The sequence below is a fragment of the Cyprinodon tularosa genome, unplaced genomic scaffold (assembly GCF_016077235.1).
Source record: "Cyprinodon tularosa strain WSP-4 unplaced genomic scaffold, ASM1607723v1 ctg16, whole genome shotgun sequence".
Taxonomy (NCBI): Eukaryota; Metazoa; Chordata; class Actinopteri; order Cyprinodontiformes; family Cyprinodontidae; genus Cyprinodon; species Cyprinodon tularosa.
The window spans coordinates 166,843-188,473 of record NW_024038437.1 but is presented as its reverse complement, the minus strand read 5'-3'; the positions used below and the strand labels follow the sequence as shown (position 1 = coordinate 188,473).

The 21,631-nt window shown below is 35.6% G+C and overlaps 2 protein-coding genes across 2 annotated transcripts; one reads left to right on the top strand and one right to left on the bottom strand.

Annotated features, from left to right (window-relative positions):
* Positions 1-1,496: 1,496 nt before the first annotated feature.
* Positions 1,497-6,650, top strand: aagab (alpha and gamma adaptin binding protein). Its single transcript, XM_038280372.1, has 10 exons — positions 1,497-1,674; positions 3,342-3,532; positions 3,620-3,716; positions 3,806-3,895; positions 3,986-4,069; positions 4,170-4,249; positions 4,335-4,431; positions 4,517-4,621; positions 4,748-4,797; positions 6,030-6,650. The coding sequence occupies exons 1-10, from the start codon at positions 1,581-1,583 to the stop codon at positions 6,105-6,107; spliced, it is 966 nt and encodes a 321-aa protein (XP_038136300.1). The 5' UTR covers positions 1,497-1,580; the 3' UTR covers positions 6,108-6,650.
* Positions 6,651-8,141: 1,491 nt separating this feature from the next.
* smad3b (SMAD family member 3b) lies at positions 8,142-21,183 on the bottom strand. Its single transcript, XM_038280444.1, has 9 exons — positions 20,742-21,183; positions 17,263-17,456; positions 17,043-17,177; positions 16,700-16,774; positions 16,558-16,608; positions 15,318-15,530; positions 15,071-15,208; positions 11,039-11,183; positions 8,142-10,207 (listed from the first exon to the last, which is right to left on the bottom strand). Exons 1-9 carry the CDS (start codon positions 20,942-20,944, stop codon positions 10,084-10,086), a joined length of 1,278 nt encoding a protein of 425 aa, XP_038136372.1. The 5' UTR covers positions 20,945-21,183; the 3' UTR covers positions 8,142-10,083.
* Between the last annotated feature and the right edge of the window lie 448 nt (positions 21,184-21,631).

The following is a 21,631-nucleotide window of genomic DNA, read 5'->3' as shown; positions in this document are numbered from 1 at the left end:
CTTGATAGCAATATTCTTTATCTAAACCCCTGTGTTTTTTTGTATTTAATTTAATTAAAAAAAAATTTTTCTCATTATTTTATTTTTTTATGTTCATTTTTCTGAAAGAAAACTGTTATGGATGGCATATGTTCAATTTCTGTGTTTTTTGGATTTAGAAAATAAAAGGCAATATATATATATATATATATATATATATATATATATATATATATATATATATATGTATGTATATATACAAGGCCAACAACAAGGCCTTAAAGTTTTCAGACTTGATAGCAATATACTTTATCTAAACCCCTGTGTTTTTTTGTATTTAATTTAATTTAAAAAAAAAGTTTTCTCATTATTTTATTTTTTTATGTTCATTTTTCTGAAAGAAAACTGTTATGGATGGCATATGTTCAATTTCTGTGTTTTTTGGATTTAGAAAATAAAAGGCAATATATATATATATATATATATATATATATATATATATATATATATATATATATATATATATATATATATATATATATATATATATATATATATATATATATATATATATATATATATATATATATATATACATATATATATATATATATATATATATATATATATATATATATATATATATATATATATATATATATATATATATATATATATATATGTATGTATATATACAAGGCCAACAACAAGGCCTTAAAGTTTTCAGACTTGATAGCAATATACTTTATCTAAACCCCTGTGTTTTTTTGTATTTAATTTAATTTAAAAAAAAAGTTTTCTCATTATTTTATTTTTTTATGTTCATTTTTCTGAAAGAAAACTGTTATGGATGGCATATGTTCAATTTCTGTGTTTTTTGGATTTAGAAAATAAAAGGTAAAAAAAAAAAAAATTATATATACATATATATATATATATATATATATATATATATATATATATATATATATATATATATATATATATATATATATATATATATATATATATATGTATGTATATATACAAGGCCAACAACAAGGCCTTAAAGTTTTCAGACTTGATAGCAGTATACTTTATCTAAACCCCTGTGTTTTTTTGTATTTAATTTAATTTAAAAAAAAAGTTTTCTCATTATTTTATTTTTTTATGTTCATTTTTCTGAAAGAAAACTGTTATGGATGGTTTCTGTGTTTTTTGGATTTAGAAAATAAAAGGTAAAAAAAATATATATATATATATATATATATATATATATATATATATATATATATATATATATATATATATATATATATATATATATATATATATATATATATATATATATATATATATATATATTGTTCCAAACGTTACTTTAAAACAAGAAACTGTTCAATAAGTGAACACATTTGTTGCGGTTGAGCCCTACAATCCGATTTAAATAGCTTATATATTATTATTATTAATATTTATCCTAAATTTGAATCTTACGTGAACTTAAAGGTATTTTATTAACCGGAAGTGACGTATTCCGGAACTCGGAGTTCAAAGGTTATTGAAGATAGCTACGCTGTAAGCTAGCAGCTAAAAATCAGTTTCTAAATATTTTATGAAACATGTCATCGACAGAAGAAAACACGGACATGGCTTTGCCATGCGTGCTTGTCACTAGCTGTGATGGCGAATTTAAAGAAGAAGAGCTGATAAAACGTAAGTTTTCAGGGAACGGACAGCCCATTTTAGCTAGGAAGCTAATATTAAACAAGGCTAGCAGAGCGGACCAGATGACCCCAGCTACAGTATGGTAATAATTGAACAGTTCCTTAAAGTTACCATGTTGGTGAGACACGGTTTTCGCCTTTAGAGTGAAGCCTGGAATAAGAACGGAGGTTCAGACCTAAAAATGAGAATTAACAAATTGAAGATCTGAATATCAGGGCACCTGGTTTGTTGCATTAACATTAAAACTGGAAGCTGGTATCCAGTTTGACCTCAGTCAGTGTATTGCTTTGTTTTTCCTTTTCTGTGAAGTCTTCATGTCAGGTAATTTCAATTAATATTTTAATCTTAGTACATTTAATTAACTTCCAATTTCTTTTTGTCAGAGAGATGTTTTTTTTCTTTCTTTCTTCTCACTCCTTTTAGTGATGTAGATCTTAAATCAAATTTCTGTAGCTTAGATAATAATTCTATTCTTTTGATCCCCATATAAAAAGCTATCCCTACAAGAAGGCAACCCAAATAATAACAGTTCATATCTGGTCTGATTATAGCATAGAACCATTGACAGGCTGTTTATTATCAACAAATTGGAAAATATTTTATGAGGAGCAAAACTTGGACACTGCCACAGATGTAATCACAGATGTTATTAAATTCTGTGTTGATATTGTGATACCAACAAAAGAAACCAAGACATTCTCAATAGTTTGTAACGTGATCCCACAGCAACGGGACATGATTGATTTTGATCATGTTACCTTCAATAAGGTATTCAAACAGGTCACCGCCAATAAGGTCAAGATGGTATTTCAGTGTTCTTACTGTGAACTTTTGCAGATGTTTCAGCTATCTAAAAAGTTTTGCAGATGAATTGACACATGCTTAGCGGCCAACTTTTTCAGAGATCTGTTGATACTGATACTTTACTATCTTTGTGGAACAGGGGGATTGTTATACCTGTTCCCAAAAAACACTGCTCACAACAGAACAGACTTTAGACCTATCACTTTGAGATCTGTTGTGATGAAGTGTCTTGAAAAACTGGTGGTTAGTTAACTAAGATCGGATGTGTGTCCACAACTACATCCTTACCAATTTGCTTATACATGTAAGAGTAATTTCCCTCTGGGATTATTAAAGTATGTCTGATTCTGATAAGAGGCACTGATGATGCTTGCAATTTCATAGTGTGTCTAGTGGCTAAACATATGAAAAACCCCAAGGCTTTTGCTATACCGCTCTTTATTGATTTTAGTTTTGCATTTCATACTCTCCAGCCTCAAGTTCTTAATCAAACAAGCAAAAAATGTGAATCCATATATTATCAGCTGGTTTCACTCATTCCTTATTAATCATTCACAGCAAGTCATGGTGAACAGGACCTTATCTGATCTTCTCAACAACAGCACTGGCGCTCCCCAGGGGTGTGTCAGTTCACCTGTTCTATTCACCTTATATACCAATTACTGCAGTTGTAATACCCCAAGCATCCATTGTATATTATCATTTGAAAACTGTTTCTGTTTACTCTTATTAATTTGAATGATTTTAAAATGAAAGTATTTAACTAAATTATCTGAGTTTTGTTCAAATTAAATGTAGTTTTACTAGTGATGCTTCCTTATGTTTGATTTTTTTTTCTGTTCTTCTCTCAGAAATACTCAACTCACAGCATTTACCTCAGCCAACAAAGCGAGAGGACACGGTTGTTTGGTATCCTTGGACCATCAATAACAAATATTATACGGCTGATGTGCAGTTGTGTGTTGTACCAAGCACATATCAAATGTCTTCAGAGATTGCTCAGTCGATGCAGGCTTTCATTGCTTACTTTGACAGCAAAGTGGTATGTTACCTTTAGAAAAATGTATATTTTCCTACTACAAATTTATTTTGGTTTGCTGTTTATATTATATATGTTTGATGTTTGTAGAAGGATGGACTGGAAAAACTGAATCCCTGGATTCCTGTGGTGGAAGATCTCAGCCCAGAGGTGCAAATTCTCGTGTGCGACAGAGTCTGTGAAAATGGTTAGTTAAAGGAGTCTGTTGGTGTATAAGCAGAATATAAACACCTAAAACAGCATCAGGAAACGCATGAAATTTGATTTATTCTTTAGGTGTCACTAGGCATGAAGCACAACAGTGGTGTTTGTCCCATGCATTTGAGCTTGTGGAGATCAATCCACAGGAGCTACCAGATGAGGACGGTGAGTTCTGCTCAGAAAAAAAAAAAACATACATCTGCTTACAGGATCTTAATGGGATTCATTTTTACTAATCATTGTCGCACATTCCAGATGACTTTCCAGAGTCAACAGGAGTAAAGAGAATTGTCCAGGCTCTTAATGCCAATGTGTGGTCCAGTGTGGAGATGAAGGATGGTAAATGATAAACTCAGTTCAGCTTGATAAGAAATATTCTATTTGTATGATGGTTTGTGAATATGAGGGGGTATGACTGTTTGGCATCTTTTTTCAACAGGGCACAATCAGGGTTTTGGTCTAATGAGCAGCTTCGTTGCTTCCAGACATAACAACCCACGCCACAGCCATGATTCACCGGTTAGATTATGTCTTCCATTCATTTAATATTAACTAAATTTGCAACACCTTGACCTGTATTATATTATATCTTTTATTGGAACAGTCCTGCAGCCTGCCAGCAGAGGGCACACTCACAAGTGAGGAGACCAACCATACAGACAGTGGTTCAAACCGTGACACTCAGGAGGTGTCAGTAGTAGGCAAGTAATATCACTTTAAACATTTGTTGGACCAATTTATTATCCATGTTATGAATTAAACTGAATATGATGTCATTCTTTGCAGATGCAATGACTAATTTAGACATACAGGAACTTGCGAATCTAACTGCTGGGGATGCAGATGCAGAAAATTTTGAGCGCCTATTTACTAAATTAAAGGAGATGAAAGGTAATTAGGGATAGTTTATTGTTACTTTATTGTATTGCTACTTTGTTTGAATGTTGTATATTCTTATACTTTGAAAGCATTTCTGATATACAACCTAATTTGGATTTTTTTTATCTCACCATGCAGATAAAGCTTCATCTTTACCACATGAGCAAAGAAAAGTTCATGCTGAAAAGGTTAGTAACTAAACTGCTTCTTTTTTCTCAAACAGGTTAAGCTTCAGGGCCTTGGAAATGTAGTCATACGCCGTATTTTCAATTAATTGCAAAGATAATCTTCAGAATATCACCTAAAATGATGATTTTAGTTAAACAACAAAAAAAAAAAAAATGAAATGCATGGCTGCTTTACTTTGATACCTCTATATATGCTCAGATATTCAAGACTTTTTAGATTTGTATCTTTCACTTATAAAGGGGTAAGCAACTCTGAAAGAAGTTCTGGTGAGCACCACAAAGCCTACATGACAAGAAAACCTTTTTAATTGTTTGATTTAATCAAAATATTTTTTTCTTTAAATAAAAAAACAAAAAAACAATCTTTGTTGTACTGATAAACAACCTATTTAATCCCTATATAAATATTTGCAGTAAACCAAATTTAAAGGGCTGTTTGGATGCAATATATGTCAACATGTCATATTTTAGATGCAATAAATTCATATTTGTTGGATGATCAACTTTAGCTTACACACACACATGTTTGAGGTTAAGATGCTAGAGCTCACAGAAAAGGCTGGGAACATAATGACAGTGTATTTTTGATATTATTGCAACTAATTTAAGCATGGGAAAAATACAACTATTTATGTAGAACAGGCTCAGTTGACTAGTGTAAAAATTGATAAGCAATGCATTTTGTCTGCAGCCAAATAATGGTAAATTCTTCCTTGCACCAATTATGTTAATTTATGGTGGAAAACAGAAGAGCAAAAAGAAAAAGCAGTTTATAATCTGTCCATATTAAATGGGACTATATCATGCTAAATATTTCAACTCTTATAATGCTATTCCTTTATCAACGGCATGCCCAAAGTGCTATTTTGCAAAATAGACCCGGAAAACAACTTTCATAATGAATACTCTATAGTGCCAAAGGCAGTGTTTTTATAATTGGTTTATAATTCCTATTGTTGAATTTGAAAGGCTTAAAAAACATGATATAGAGACTATAAAAAAACTTGCATTTCAATTTTGGAAAGCTTTTTGAGTCTCATTGTGAAGGGCCCCAAAAGGCATATTAAAAAATCCCCCCAACAAACATTAAAGTTTTCAGCCAAAAATGACATCACAAAGGTTCATGTTTTAACCACAGATAGAAGGGAAATAAACATGGGTCGTTGAAGGTAGAAGTGTAAAATTTCAGTTTAAAAGTGAATTTTGGTCTGAAAACTTTTTGTGGTTTCCAGGTGGCAAAGGCCTTTTGGATGGCTATTGGTGGAGAAGAAGATGAAATAGATGGGTTATCTTCTGGTGAAGACAGCTAAAATCGGTTACCTGCGGCTCAGCCATTGTCCCTCCACTTTTTTTCTGGGGTCAGCACAGGTGCCTGTTGACGTTCTCATCATACTTGGAAGGTGGATTCGCTCACAGGTGGCACTGTAAGAATAGTTCTGAGATTCTTAGAATGAAACAATGTATACTGAAATACTATTGAGAGGGTAAGCTATGTGTGGCCCCAGTCCTTCCTCTTCTTCCCCAGCGTCCTTTAATATGCTTAAGCCCTGTGTGATCTTCAATAGAAGGTTGGAACTGGGTGGAAAAAACATGGGACATTTGATTCATATTTGTTTTTAGGTAGTTTCAACATATGTTTTTGTTACATATGTGCCTTATCCATGAAAGACTTAATGATCATTCGGATAAATCAGCAAAACCATTTCTTTTTTTAGTTTCATAGTAACTTTCATGTATTTATTGTGAACACTATCTCACAACTGCCGTTTTTACTACTCAATTTGGTTCAAACAGATGCTATATGTAGAAATGGAAAAACAATGTACATCAGCAAATAAAATGAGTAGTTGAAACAAAGGTTTGTTCATTCAGTCTATACAGTGCCTTGCAAAGGAAATCACATCACATAAGCATTTCCCAATTGAGAAACCACAAACTAATGAACTTACTGGGATTTTGTGCGTTAGATCAACATAAAGTTCAAAGGTGTGCAGTCTGATTGAATGAAATGCATTGCTTTTAAAAAGAATGCATGCATTTGCAACTAGTACACCATTTCTGAATATAGAATTCAATTGTCTTGTTAATTCACCTGAGCGATAAATGGTGTATATTTTAATCTCAGCTCTACTATGAAGTTATCAAATATATAATTTTTATTTTAAACAGAATGGAGATTAAAAAGCAAAGTGGAAAGGTCAAACATATGTCAAGATAAACCTTAAAGAAAAGAAAAGCAACAAATGTTATTATTAGCTCTGGGCACAGAGGACTGTTCAATCCATCATCTGTAAATGGGAAGAGTATGACAGATGTAGTTCTTTTAAAAAAATGTCCATCCATGTAAACGACAGACAGACTAGTTAAGGAGATTCTCAATCAGAACTCATCCAGTGTTCCTCTGGAGGAGCTGCAGTGGGTATAGTAGAATCTGAAGCACGACTATCAGTCATGCAGTCCAAAAATCTGATCTTTAAGAAGGAAGCAAATCAATGTATCCTTAGGAAACATTTGATAAAATGAAATTGATTGCATTGTTTTACAGCTGTATTAAGTTGGGATGCATTTAAGAGGTTAGATGAGTCCATAACACTTTAAGTACCGGTATTTATTCTAAATGCTTAATGTGTGGTGGGAATACTTACAAAGCTCAGTCTTGGTCAACCATAACCCTAATGTTTAACTGTGGTAGTGACATTATGCTGTACAGGTGCCATAAATCCTGTCAGATGTGGGAGCAGGCTGAGATGAGAGAAAGATGGATAGAGCTACAACCTTGGAGAAAAACTGTTTAAGGCTTCAAAAGATGTGAAAATTGCTGTACACAGACACTCTTCATCCAGACTGACTGAGGTGCAGCTAGCAGCGGCATGCTTTAGAACATATTTTGAAAAATATAAAAAATTGCGGTATTCTCTCCCAATTACATCAGTCGGTGCATCTGTGCCTCTTGACACAGGTTAATTAAGTTCAAGACTCATCCTATCTATAACATCCTATCTTTGTGAAGCGGGATTTTCTGCGGTTACAGCGACCAAAACAAATCTACGGAGCAGACTGGACATCAGGAGCACACTTCGTGTGTCATTGTCTCTGATTACGCCTAGACAGCCGGTCCGTGAAAATATTGTCTGACATATAGCTGGCCGTGGTGCAAAAAAGGTTGGGGACCGCTGCTTTAGAAGACCTACAATTAACAGTTTAGTTTGCCAAATTCAAAACTACAGTAAATGCAGTTTCCACATAAGATTGGCTTTATACCTCCAGCACAGACTTAACTTTGGCAAGCATCTATTGGGAGAGTTTAAATACATATTTAAAGATTTAGGAAACATTGAGAAGACTCCTCTGTAGCATTTTAATAAAAGTTCACATTTATAATAGATCAGTTGACAAAAGGGAAATAGCCACATGTATGTAAGACATCACCCAGAAAAGCAATGAAAAAAATAAAGAAACAGATACCTACCAACAACATATCGCACCAAAGTGCACATAGGCTACTACCATGCCAGTGTTAGGAATCACATGGAAACACAGCTTACCAGAAGTGCAGGATGTACACTGTTGAGTCAGAGACGGTGGCAATGACAGTAACAATACACATGCCTTATATTATGACACTGTACATATAGTATGTTATTTTTTTTGGCAAGCATTTACCGGTACTACAAGGTAATATGATAAGCACTGTAACCTGGAAGTGTGTTGTTTATCCACAAGGAAAGTGATTTACAACAGTTTGTTCTCATTTTCACCCCACAGTTCTGTTTTCTAAATTCCTCTGAGGAAAACTGTCTGCCATATTACCTCTATTAAGAGAGAAATAGTGTTTGACACAGAAGCCTGGTCCAGACGTTGTTAGTAAAGTCTTATGAGTCAGCCCTACAGCAGAGGTCAGTCAGGATCACTACTTCAAGAATTTTTCCTACATTAAATTATAACATTTATGTACAGTCATATTTAGGAAATCATAAAAATATATTCCCATGTCAGATAATATGCAAAAATAACTTCTGTCTCTTTCACAGAAAAAAATAGTTCATACATTTTTCTTTTTTACAGAAACAATAGTGCTTTGTTTTTCTTTGGGTAGACAAACTACCAATCATATCATAAATTAGAAAATATATATAAATAAATGAATATAGGGAAAGTAGTGTCTTAAAATGACAATACAACAACAAATGAATACCTGTCATATTATTTCCTGTATCAGGTCAAACATTCTCCTCCATTTAGAAGCTAAAACATTAATGGTAACTACTAATCTTGGTTAAATCACTTAATTAGTCAAAAAAAAAAAAAAAAGGCAAGCTAAATTTAAAATGATCTAAGCTTGCGGAATAAGTATTTGAAGTGTCTGTATGGAGAAAAAAAAACTGCATTACTAAGTAATGAAATATTTGAATGATTAGTTAAACCTGTTTCATCTTCTCAAAAACAAAATAAAGCCAAACCACAAACTCTCTAATATAGTGTAACAATCAGCTGCTTACAACTCATGATTTAAAATAAAAGCGTTTTGAACAGATTGAATCTTTTTCAAAATGTGAGACCAAGCAGATACATGTGCATTCAGAATTACATCATCATTAAAACCTTCATTTAGGTCATTCACTTCATAAAATGAAACTTCAATGTACACAGGCATGTGCAAAGCATTTAGTACTGTTCATTTAGATGAAGTAATCCTGTTAAATGTTTGATTCAATATTCTAAATTTCCATGAAACTTAATCTTGGGTTAATAATACTAATCAAAAATAACAGAATTAAAAAGATAGATCACTCTGGTTTTAATGTGTCTAGAGCAGGGGTCACAAACATCCCTGCGGCTAACAACCTGCCCTCAAGGATCACACAAGTGCCCTCAGCATCTTCTAAAAACAGAACAACTTACCAGTGGGCTAAGTTTGATTTTTTTGTTTTGTTATTATTATTATTTGTTGCTCTTTTTTAATCTCTGTAGAACATTTCATCACAGTAATCAAACTAGAAATTAAAGGTAACAAAAAATATGTTTATGTTTAAAGCTTAGGTGAACACTGGTGCCTCCCATTCATCGGTCAGTATTGATAGCCCTTCTTATGAAGTAGCCCTCAGCCTTAAAAACATTGGTGACCCCTGGTCTAGAGGTTTTGAACTGAACTACAGAAATAAACGCTTGACATTCCATTGAGGTGCCCTTGTAGTGAAATGAACAATGCTTCTTTCTTCATCACTGACAACACTTTGACATTTTTGCAAAAGGTTTGCACTCAGTTGCATGTTGACACTAGTTTTCCTAAGAGACACTGGAGCAGTGGATACTGGGAGAGCCCATCTGCGTAAGGACCTTGTCCAGCCATTGCAAAGGGCCATTTAGGTGCAGCTCAATCCAGCAGGGGGTGCTAGTGACCGTCTGACGTCTGCAGATTAGACACACAAGACAATTATTAGTGTGGGCTCAGTTAAAGTACTGCATCATAGCGCTAAATGTGTAGAGTAAAAGTGAAACAGGTAATTGTTTGAAATTTTTAGCATGTAATGCATACCTTACTATGTAGAATTAACTGAATTAACCCACAAGCAAAGCTAAAAGTCACACAAGCCTCTAAGCCATTTAATCGTTTACAGGAGATGTTTTCCTCTAAGGTGTTTGGTGGGACAGAAACGCAATACCCACATATCCAGAGTCTTGTGGAAATCCCCTCTGCAAAGAAATCGACCCTCCTGTTTCATGTCCGCCACACCACCACAAGCATGCATTACTTCCCCTCTGTCACAGCTGCACTCCCCCGCTATCTGACTGAACGTAAGCAGCAGTTTGAAAAGGTTTTACTTATGTCCTCCTCATTAAATAAATCCTTTACTATTATTAAAACAACATCAATCTCTCTCCCTAAAAAAATCACAAGACTTCAACCATTGGAGACAGGATATTTACTAAACAACGGATTTAGATTTACAAACTTCTGAGTATTAGTAGTATCATCACAATATAATGTTATGTGCTCTGAAAAACAAATTACAGGAATAAGAGGAAGCAGACCTAATCCCTGCAACAGACCTCAAGACCATTAGATTTAAATGGCATCCGAAGTGTTTTAATATTTTTGACCATCTGTATGATAACCAAACATTTAATTGTTTGTCCTTGTTTTAAAAACAAATGGAACTAACTAATAGTTACTGAGAAATAGAATCTACAAGCTAAACCCACTTTTCTGACCGATTTGAAGCCAATTCAAAATATTTACCTGTACTCGGCTCCCCATCCCTTCACAAAACTCATGCGAATGGTGCACATCCTGGTTAGCTGGTAAACCGCCTCGAAGCCCTGGTTGACAGACTGAGCAAGGAGGGCAGCAAACTCTTGGTTGTTGAAAATCTTCAGGTTGCATCCTGTCAAAATGTGTTTAGACTTAGTGTTGCCCAGACTAAAGACACGTAGTTTGGGTAGAACATTTATAAGCCAGGTAATACTCCAACTTCAAAGCCTACCACATTCATAGGGAGTCAGAATAACTCAGAGGAACATTTATCGGCTCCCTGAATGTACCCATGAGTGACTGTGCGGTTGAATTAACATGAACAAATATATACCTTAATAATGTGAATCCTGCGTTCACACTTGTTCGCCTTAAATCACATGGTTCTAATAGAAGCTCTACCGGTGTTTAGCACACCCCAAATGTTTGCTTTTTTTGTAACAACAAAGAAGGGAATGAAAGATCTTTTGGAGACTTAATGCCATTTTTCCACATTTGTCTGACAGTAACCTTTGGAGATACAGTAGAGGTGATAGATGTCTGTAATTTACATGATGGACATACTTCAATCATGAGAGACACAATGAAAAAATATATATAATCCAGAAAATGACATTGTAGAATTTCTTCTGGCTTCCACCCTTTACTAGCCTGACGTAGTCCTACTCAATTCTAGTCAGAATATGAGTCTGATGCTGCTCCATAGAGCTGTGATTATGGGGCGTGTTTCGAACGAACCAGGAAAAAAAATGCCTCTGCACTCAATTGGATAGACCTACAACCAATAAGAGCAACGGAATGCGTGACGTATGTTAAGCGACGCATAGTTGTTGTCAACAAAAATCAAAGCGTGCAGTTGCACGCCTATAATAAGAAGATGAGCCTTGATCGTGTTTCTCTGTTCCTCTTTTAAAATTAATTTGCTGTCGATATCTTCTAGAACAGACCTAATAGCAGAATCTACACACCTCAACCCTCATTGTTGTTGTCGCCTAAGCGCAGCTTGGGTGACATGGTTGATTACGTTACTGTTGATCATCTGTCCATCATCGTATAAAGCCCGCCCTGAAAATTTGATTGGCCCTCCAGATATTGTGCGAGCATACTCGCGCCACTATTGAGCAATGCCAGACCGAACTTCCCGACCTCAAACGTTGTGGGCGGGACTAAGTTCGGAATGGCACCCAGGCTAACCCTTTACCTTAATTAATGGCATCTGTTAAACTTATCTGTATAAACGACAACTTTCTGCAGCCTCAAATCTGAAAATCATCCCTAACACTAACCCTACTCACTGAGGCTGCGACACCCGTTGGTGAAGAGTTAGTGCATAGGGTGCAGTTTGGGATTGGGACCCAAACTTCACCATGACCAAGACTAAAGAGCTGTCAAAGGACACCAGGAAGAAAACTCTTGACCTGCTACAGGCTGGGAAGGGTGACACTGTAGTCTAACCTTTGTTCACAATGGTTAGTGCAAAGAATTGAGTTGAACTTTTCTTATTGACCAGATCCTTATTTTTACATAATTTACAAAGAAATTATTTAGAACAGCTACGATGCGTTTCATGGATTTCCTTTTCTCTTTCTTGCTTATAGTTAAAGCGTATCTACGACGAAAATTACAGACTTTGCAAAATCCATTGCTGACAATACTTCTCATCCAGGCTTAATTGTCACAATTACCATTTTTTGTAGGGCCTATATGATGCATTATCTACTTTTTTGAGCTTTTATATATTTAAATATTCCTTCATCAGAACAAAGCACAAAGGGATAATATGCTTGATTCATGCATCTGAGTAATCCCCACGAGTTCTGTTGTCTGGGCAGCAGCCCCTCCCTGCCCTGTGAAAATGAGCGGTTGAAGAAAAACTATGTAACGTACCGCTGTGATTTATTCTGTGCAACTAGCCTGATCCCAATAAGGCTAAAGGCTGATTTATACTTCAAAACTAGGTCGTCTGCGTAGGTTTCACGGTGAACGCAGAGACGTCTCCGCTCCCTCCGCAGACACTCTGCAGCACCTCTCCCAAATAGTAGGTGACCGCATACAGTGCCATAGACAGGAGGCCTCTGATTGATCAGATCTACATCCGCTCTACACTATGCATATCTCCTGTTTGGTACCTTACTGGCTTGTTTTGTTTGCTTGTTTTGACTGTGCATTGTGGAAAATGTCTCGTGAAGTTGGACCAGCTAGAAGAGCGAGGGGCGCGAGAACGCTGGGACCCTTTTTCCACCTTTTCGCACTTTTTTCGCCCTAATGTCCATCAGTTGTTGGACAAACTTGCCCCAATTTCCTCACCGCCTCGGCCGTATCTAGACCCACAGCTAGTTCGTGATTTTCCCCTTTTGCATTGTGGCGTGCTATAAACTCTTCAATATTGAGCATAAATCAAAAATGTCTGCGTCATATCTGTGACCCGCTCACTGCGACACTCTGCTGCGGGAGTTTAACCAGCCCTTTAAGAGTCAGGCTTAAGGGCGGATTATACTTCTGCAACCACACACAGCCAGTTTCGCTTGCGTCTGGTCACAAACCAGTTTTGCTGGTATGCTTCTGCAACGTCGGTCTGGAATTTCTAGGGACGCACAGCAGTTTCTCGCCAAAGCGCTAGGGGGAGCCTATTTGGGAACTTACGGGAACTTTGGCGGATGATCACGACAACTTCTTCGGCGGCGCTGGCGGGAGTGTTTATTTTCCAAAACAACATGTCTGAGGCATCGTACAAGTGGTTGTACTTCCAAACTTCCTCGATCAACCTTTTTGTCGTGGTTATCCATTGTTGTTATTACTCCTCGGTTTTTTTAAAATGCGTGCCCCGGCACCGAATCGAGAAGGACGACCACACAGACAGCCGGAAAGGCATACCAAGGACCAATCACAGCCGCTTTTTGTCAGCGCACTTCCGCTTGAGGTCTGCACAGGTTTGCAACCGTCCAACGTGTAGCCAGGATTTTTTAAGATGCACGATGACTCTTGCAGAACCTCTGCGCGGGGGGGCATTGTCGCACACAAAGACAGATTTGACGGTTGCAGAGGCTATGCCTCAGGAGAATAAATTGGCCTTTGCTCAACCCTGGTCCCTTATTTGTTCAGTCAGCATCACATAAATCAGAAATCAATTAATTTTGTCAGTGATTCTTTTACCTTATCTACTTGTGATGGTCTACACGGTAAAGTACAAGGGCTGCAACTAACAATTTTTTTGCACCTCGGTTAATCAGTCGATAAATTTTTCGACAAGTGGTCTAGTTGTCATTTTTTAAATTAACGATTCCCTAATCTTTTTCTGGTGCAATGGACTATTCAAAATATAACGCCCCTCAGGAGCACATAAATGTGATTTTGAATGTTGTAGCAAAAAATTAAAATCATATCCGCTGTTTAATAAAGTGTTTTTAATGCCTTTATCGAACTTTCATAAAATACTTTATCCCAAGTCTACTGCTTTTACAGTCAAAGATTTACTAAACTAAACCACAGAGAGAAATTATATCAAGACAAAAAAAGTTATATTCATCTATAAACCTTAAGATCTGCACATTACATAGTGATATCCACTGTTCATTTATAGGTAAAACAACTTATACTTATTTAAATATGATGTTTGCTGTTTAGGAAAGTAATTAGGTAATGAGTATCTTAGGCTGTTTACAGTAGGCATTTAGTAGATCTGCTGTTTGCTGAATCAATCTACTATAAACTTAAGGGTCTCTTGAAGAAATCTCTGTAAACCTCTGGTTTTGCAAAGCAAAAAGCAAAAGCATGTAGATGCGTTTTAAATACAATTTCTTGTATGATTATTGATTTTGCCCATTTGGCAGAATCCTGACTTCATAGAAAACACTTTAAGGCATTTACACAACTGAAGGAATGGATATTTGTCTAAGATGATGCTACTTCAGTAAAAGCATACATATCCTTTAGATATCTTTAATCTACATGAAATGTTCTGGGCATTGGATTATATCTCAGATTACTTTTTAATGTCATGTGCATCACTTTCACACTGACCTGGAGGTATTTTGCACACTGTGGCCGGATGCCACCCATATCGCTGGTTGCAGTTTGGGCTTTGAACAAAGATGGCACTATCACTAAGACACTCTGCAAACACTTCTCCTCCAATGTAATACAACCTTACACCACGTCCTGGAAAAGGAGCAGAAAAGACTGTAGCCAAGCAAACAACTTACAGGTTCCTTCAAGAATAAAGATGAAAAGCAAGGACGGGCTAAAAGAAAACAAAAAAAGGTTGTACCGATGTGTCGGCGCGTGAGCTCTACGGCTGAGTTCCGGTTAACGTTGGACAGCAAACCCAGACAAAAGCGCTCAGAATTGGAGGGGTCTGTGAATCCGTCCACAGTGAGGGAGGGCTGGGATGCATGGAAGGTCTCTCCTACGCGCTGGTTCAGCTCATAGTAAGAGATGGAACACCAGAACGCGGATTCGCAATATGTCACCGGCTGCACGTCTGGATTGGTGGAAAATTAGAAGATATTAGCAGATACAGGCTTATGTTACTAAACAAGCAAAACATTGTCTTGAACTATGAGTCAGTAAAAGCTTCACTTAGAAATAAATCATTCTGCTCACCATAGCGGTGAGTTGCAATGTCCACAACCAAAAAAAGAAACAAACATTATAAAGAGCAAAAGAAAACCTATGTATTCCAATGAGGACGTTCACAAAAACACATTGTGTGGTCATGTGGTATCTGCAGGGAAAAAGTTTGCAGTTCTAACTGAAGTTTTGTATTTACAGTACTTGGTGTCTTAACATTGTATCACATTACAAAGACCCTTTCATTTATTCAAATGGCCTTTTAAGAGATAGATAACCACAGAGTTGTACATGTAGTTGTGAAGTGGAAGTCTGTACCTTCAATATTAATCATTGTCATCTTTTTTTGTTCTATTGTACTTTTGTTTCTTTGTGTGTATAGTGTATATATAATAAATACAAAAACATTTCTGAACATGTGAGTGGCTGCAAATGTTCTGAATGATTTCTAACCGCACTAAAATATTGGAATACACTGAATAATAGCCATATTTAGAAGATTTGCAGCACAAATACATGAAAGGTCTGATATTCACTGAGTTATTGATTTATTATGATCCTACCACATATAATTACTCTGAGTTGGGGTGGTGCCACCATGTTTTGCCAGCGCCAATAGGTGATGGTGGTCTATTAATATATTTCTCTATGTACTAAAAAGTCAGTCTTTATTAAAGGAGCCATTTTGATGAAAGAAATGAAAGAAATAGCTAACAAAGCAATGGGTTAGACAAAAATACTAAAAGTTCAGAATGTTAAAATGAATATCAAAACTAAAAAGGAACTAGAAAACCAAAATATTTAATTAGTAACTTATTACTCAAGGCCATAACAGAAAAATAAATATCTGTAATTTGACTCCGGTTATCATTTATTGTTACACTGCCCCACACTAGATGATGAGAAGAGAAAAACTGAGCCGTTTGATTTTATCTTACTAGGATTACTGTTGGTGGGTGAAACGGGGCTGGGTGGAAGGCTTGGTGAACCTAAAACAGAGAGCAGGGTTGGATCATGATTATGATGAGGGGATATTCAGAAAATTAGGGCCTAGGTAGTGAATATAGTGATGAGTCTCACTTGTGTCCATGCTGTGGTTGACTTGGTGTTCATTCGCCTCACCATCTTCACTCAGATACCCTGGAGGGGGCGTTTCTGTAATAAACGGCACATTTAACAACCAAAACCTGACAAACGTCACATTTTCAAGCCTAGAATGTTTTTTATGCTTTTGGAGAAACAACAAAGCAGTTTTTTAAACAGTTATTTTTTGACAGACATTTCAATGTTTCATGTCAAGAGATGCTCGAATATGTTTTCTAACATATCTCGTTTTATTACCAAGCTAATATATGCACAAAAAAATATTGTTCAATGGGAGAAACCTGACAGTTTAAATTTAGAGAAACACAATATCTCTCACCAGGTATGTAGTTGCTCTGAGGCTCAATGCCGGATGGAAAATTGGTATTTTCAGGTATTGATGGACTGTAGTCGTCTAGTGGTGGAAACTCAGCGGGAATATCTGAGTGCCGCGGCACCAACACAGGCGGCAAAACTAGAAAAGTACAAGAGATCAGTTCCATTTATGGTTTGCTACATGATTTCAGCTATCTGTAGAGCACAGTAATCCAAAAACTCACCTGGTGTCTCTACCCTCTGGTAGTGATAGGGGTTGACGCACACTTCATCCTTTTTAGTGTGGAAGGCAAATTCACAGTGGTCTACAGCCCTCAGCTCATGATGAGACTGCAGGTCTGGCCAGCGCCACAGGCGACAGTAGATCACATGAGGAAGACCTTTTCTGTGGGACACCTGCAGACGTCCATCTAACGACCTGAAATGTACGACCAGAATGTCATACGGTGTTCTGGAAGTTCTGATATTAAATGTCTGTTGGTGAATGCAGACCATGTTGGCAAATAACCAAGCCCCTTGTGGCAAATATTTTAACATTAATGCATTGTACCAGTAAAAGCAAAAAAAGATAAAAATCTGATCATTCTGTTACAGCATCCTAATTTTATTCATGTAATATTTCATCATGAGAAGAAAACAAAACTAATCCTTTTAAACTCATTTAAGAGTTTTATAACCAAATTTGTGGAAAACAGATAAGGAATTTCACTTAATTTATATAGTATTTAACCAGGATAAAAATCATTTAAAGATAGAAGTTGCATCTTAAAAAGAGAAATTAAATGCATACAACAGATATTTGATGACAAAAACAGCTGAACTAAAACTTTACATTATTCCTTTTTAAACACTGTGGTAGAACAGGGCTCTGTAACCTATACAAAAAAGAGTCACCCTACAATGGTGGTTTCCCTGATAAGCTATAGGATGCATACCTGTCTCTTTTGTGTTCTGTGACCTGCTGTGTTCTGCTTTGTCACAATGCACAAATATGCCAGACGTCCCTCCTGTTTAGTGGAAAACAAGGAATACAGATGTCCTGCTGCAACTTTTTCATTTCTGATACAATACCATGATTGCTGCTTTGAATCTGACCAATAGCAATATTGACCTGATTGGATATCAACACAGATCACACATACTTTTATTAATAATTAAAGAGAGAGGAATAGTAGAAAAGGCTTGATCAAATGATATTACTCAGAGTACAAAAATCAACAGCGATATGTATAAAAACAACTAACCTACTTGTATTAACTCATAAGTTACATGAACTTTAAAAAGAAGCAGACTGCTTCTATTAGCATGCTTAGATCACAGATTTTAGATGCAGGCAGATATATTCCAATATCTGTTTTTTTCTTTTTCTTTTGTATGATATCGGACCATATGCGATATAAATAGCAGATGTGCGATTACATCTCTCTAGTGGATTAAAAAGCAAAACTTTCCTATTTTGGACATTTAAAAAAATTCATTGAACAAAAATGTCTAATGGACATCTACATTTACATGGATTGTCCTGCAATCCATGTAAATGTAGATTAGAGCTGAAAAAACTAATAGGATTAATTGATTATTGAAATAATCGTCAACTAATTTAGTAAGAGAATTATTGTTAACTGGAGTATAGAGACTGTAAAACATGCCTTTAGCGGACAGAGTGAGCCAAAAAGAGCAGTAATTACGGTATATCGAAATTGTAAAATAAAATATAAACATTTTAGATAGAGCTGTCATAAACTATCTATAACTCCTCATATGGACAAGCTTGAGTTTCACCTGGTTTAATTTCATAAAAGATCTTCTTCAAGGAATCTTTGGATATCAGATTATTAATCGACTCATCGAAAAAATAATTGACAGATTAATCAATTCGCAAAGTAATCGTTAGTTGCAGCTCTAATGTTTATAATAACTTTTATCACCAACCATAGCACTGTTGCCAACCAAGTCAGAAATAGTAAGTAGGAGGTACTGAAGCTATCAGTACTATGCTCTTTTAGTAGGGTTCACTGAAGACACAACAAAATGTATAACAATCTATTTTCCTGGACAGATCAGTTTCCCTTATGGGGAATCCAAAGCTCAAACCTTAATAACAACCTTCCCCAAATGTAAACATTTCAGTCCAAACATCCTCTGTAAGCTGGAGCTCTGCAATGCCAGATTATTACAGCTGTGTACTATGACATAGGTTATCTCTGGATATAACCCTATAAAGCAGATGATGAACGGCAGCTAAACACAATACACGTTTAAATAGCAATAATAATTGAACTTTATTGATCTCACGTTGGAGAAATTGACTTCTGCATTTAACCCATCCCCTTGGATGAAGGTATAGGGGTGTAAATAATATTCGTTTTGTATCGATGAGGTTTTCATAGGCCTAGGTGGAGTACAACTTTGCTACTTCTGTTATTTGCTGTTGTTAAAATGCAAAACAATTTTACAGCTTTCATTGATTTATTTCAAAATTGAAACATTGTCTAGGCTGTAAGGTAAAAAAAAAAATAATCGAATCAAATTGTGGTGTATTCTTGAGTATCGAAAATAATTGATTCGTTGGGTGAGGAAATTTATACTGAAACGAATCACCATGATGGGGGTGATTTACACCCCTAATGAGGTACTGTATGGAGAACCAATCCTGCCATAATTAAAAAAATTACAGAAGGTGGGCAGAAAGGTGACCCTCTAGGACACACCCCTCCTCATTTGCATAATGAGGTAGAAATGCATACAGAAATGTAAATACGACAGGCAGAAATAAATAGCACGAAAGAAATAAATAGGGTAAAAAAATACAAAGAAAGAACGACACAGACAAAAATAATATCACATGCACATAAATAAATACTTCAAATAAGTAATACATAAATAAAGTTGAAGATTGTAACGGACAATAAGTAAATACGCTAATTATTACAAAGGCGAAAAAAGAAAGAAGCTAATTAAAAGAGATATATACATTTATGTCTCACTGTATAATTTCATTTCTACCTACATTTATTTATTTATTGTATTTTTGAGGGGCAATTAATGTATGCTCATTTATTTTTGAAGCATTTATTTATTTCTGTATTTATTTTTAATTATGGCAGGATTGCTCCTCCATAGACCTGATCCTGCAGTACAGATAAAGGTGCACAGTTTTATTTTGTTAAAAATACTTTACATTACAGTATTTAATTATTTATCTTTTAACTCTACTATGTTATTCTTATAAATTTTTTTAAGGTCCACATTTGTGTGACAATTTTTTCTATAATCTTTTTGCTTCTGTAAACACCAGAATTTTCCCATTGTAGGAAAATAAAAGGATTTTCTTCTCTATTCTATTCTATTTTATCTGGAAATGAATAGACTTTCATAAATGTGAAATACAGATATTATAACCCCATTATAGCACATTGTAAGATTATTTTAACCCTAAAAAATTGCAATAATAATTAGTATTATTTAAATTTCTGGTGTTTATTTTTTTTTTTATGTTTTGTTAATTATCTCTAAACATATTTTACACCCTTTAATAAATATAATGGCTAAATGTTTTAGCTATCAGGTGCTTTGGTAACACTGTGAGCTAATGCTAGCTCATGCTATCTAGCAGGCTGTGGGCTAACATTAGCTGTCATCATCACCATCAGCTGCTACTTAGACTGAGCTACTTGTGCGAGTTTGCTGCCAGTGGTTTTACCTGGGTATGGTTAAGCATTTAGTGTGGATATTCTGTGTTGTGATGGCCTTTTCCAATTCCTCCAGCTGCCCCGTCCTCTTCAGCTTCTTTACCAGACTTTTGACAGCCTTTTCGCACCATTTCTCCTCCTGTCCGTTTTGTTCTCCTTTCTTCCAGCCCAGTAGCCTCTTAACAATCGGAGGGGTGAACGGTAATATAGACATAATAAATGTCACCCAATTCAACTCGTTCCGGGGCTCTGGTTAAATTATAACCTCCAGGCTTGTAAAGTAACAGTTGGTTGTTCCTGTAATGAAGGTTAAGTAGGTCAGGTGCTTTCTGTCAGAGGCTTGTTACGCCTCTAGCAGCGGCTTGCTTCGCAACTCCTGCCCGTTCAGATTGTTTGTCTGTCGGGGAGAAATAACAGCAGCCAGTCCAGCCCGATTGTTCGCCTCCCTCCTCCTTCTCCTCCTCCTCCTTCCCACCAGTCAGCTGCTCTGGCCTCCACCTGAACCTCCAAACATTAAGATAATACATGCAATTAAACTGTTATTTACGGAAGGGGATTAGATCCGCTGAAAATATAAAAAAGTTTACTGATTTTTGAGTATTGTTTCAGTTTAATATTGGAAAAATTTCAGAATTCTGACTTTAATCTCAGAATTCTGACTTAATTCTCAGAGCTCTGACTTTTATCTCAGATTTCTGACTTTAATCTCAGAACTTTGAATTTAATCTCAGAATTCTGACTTTTTTCTCAGAACTTTGACTTTAATCGCAAAATTCTGACTTTAATCTCAGACTTCTGACCTTAATCTTAGAATTCTGACTTTTTTTCTCAGAACTTTGACTTCATTCACAGAATTCTGACTTTAATCTCAGAATTCTGACCTTAATCTCCGAATTCTGAC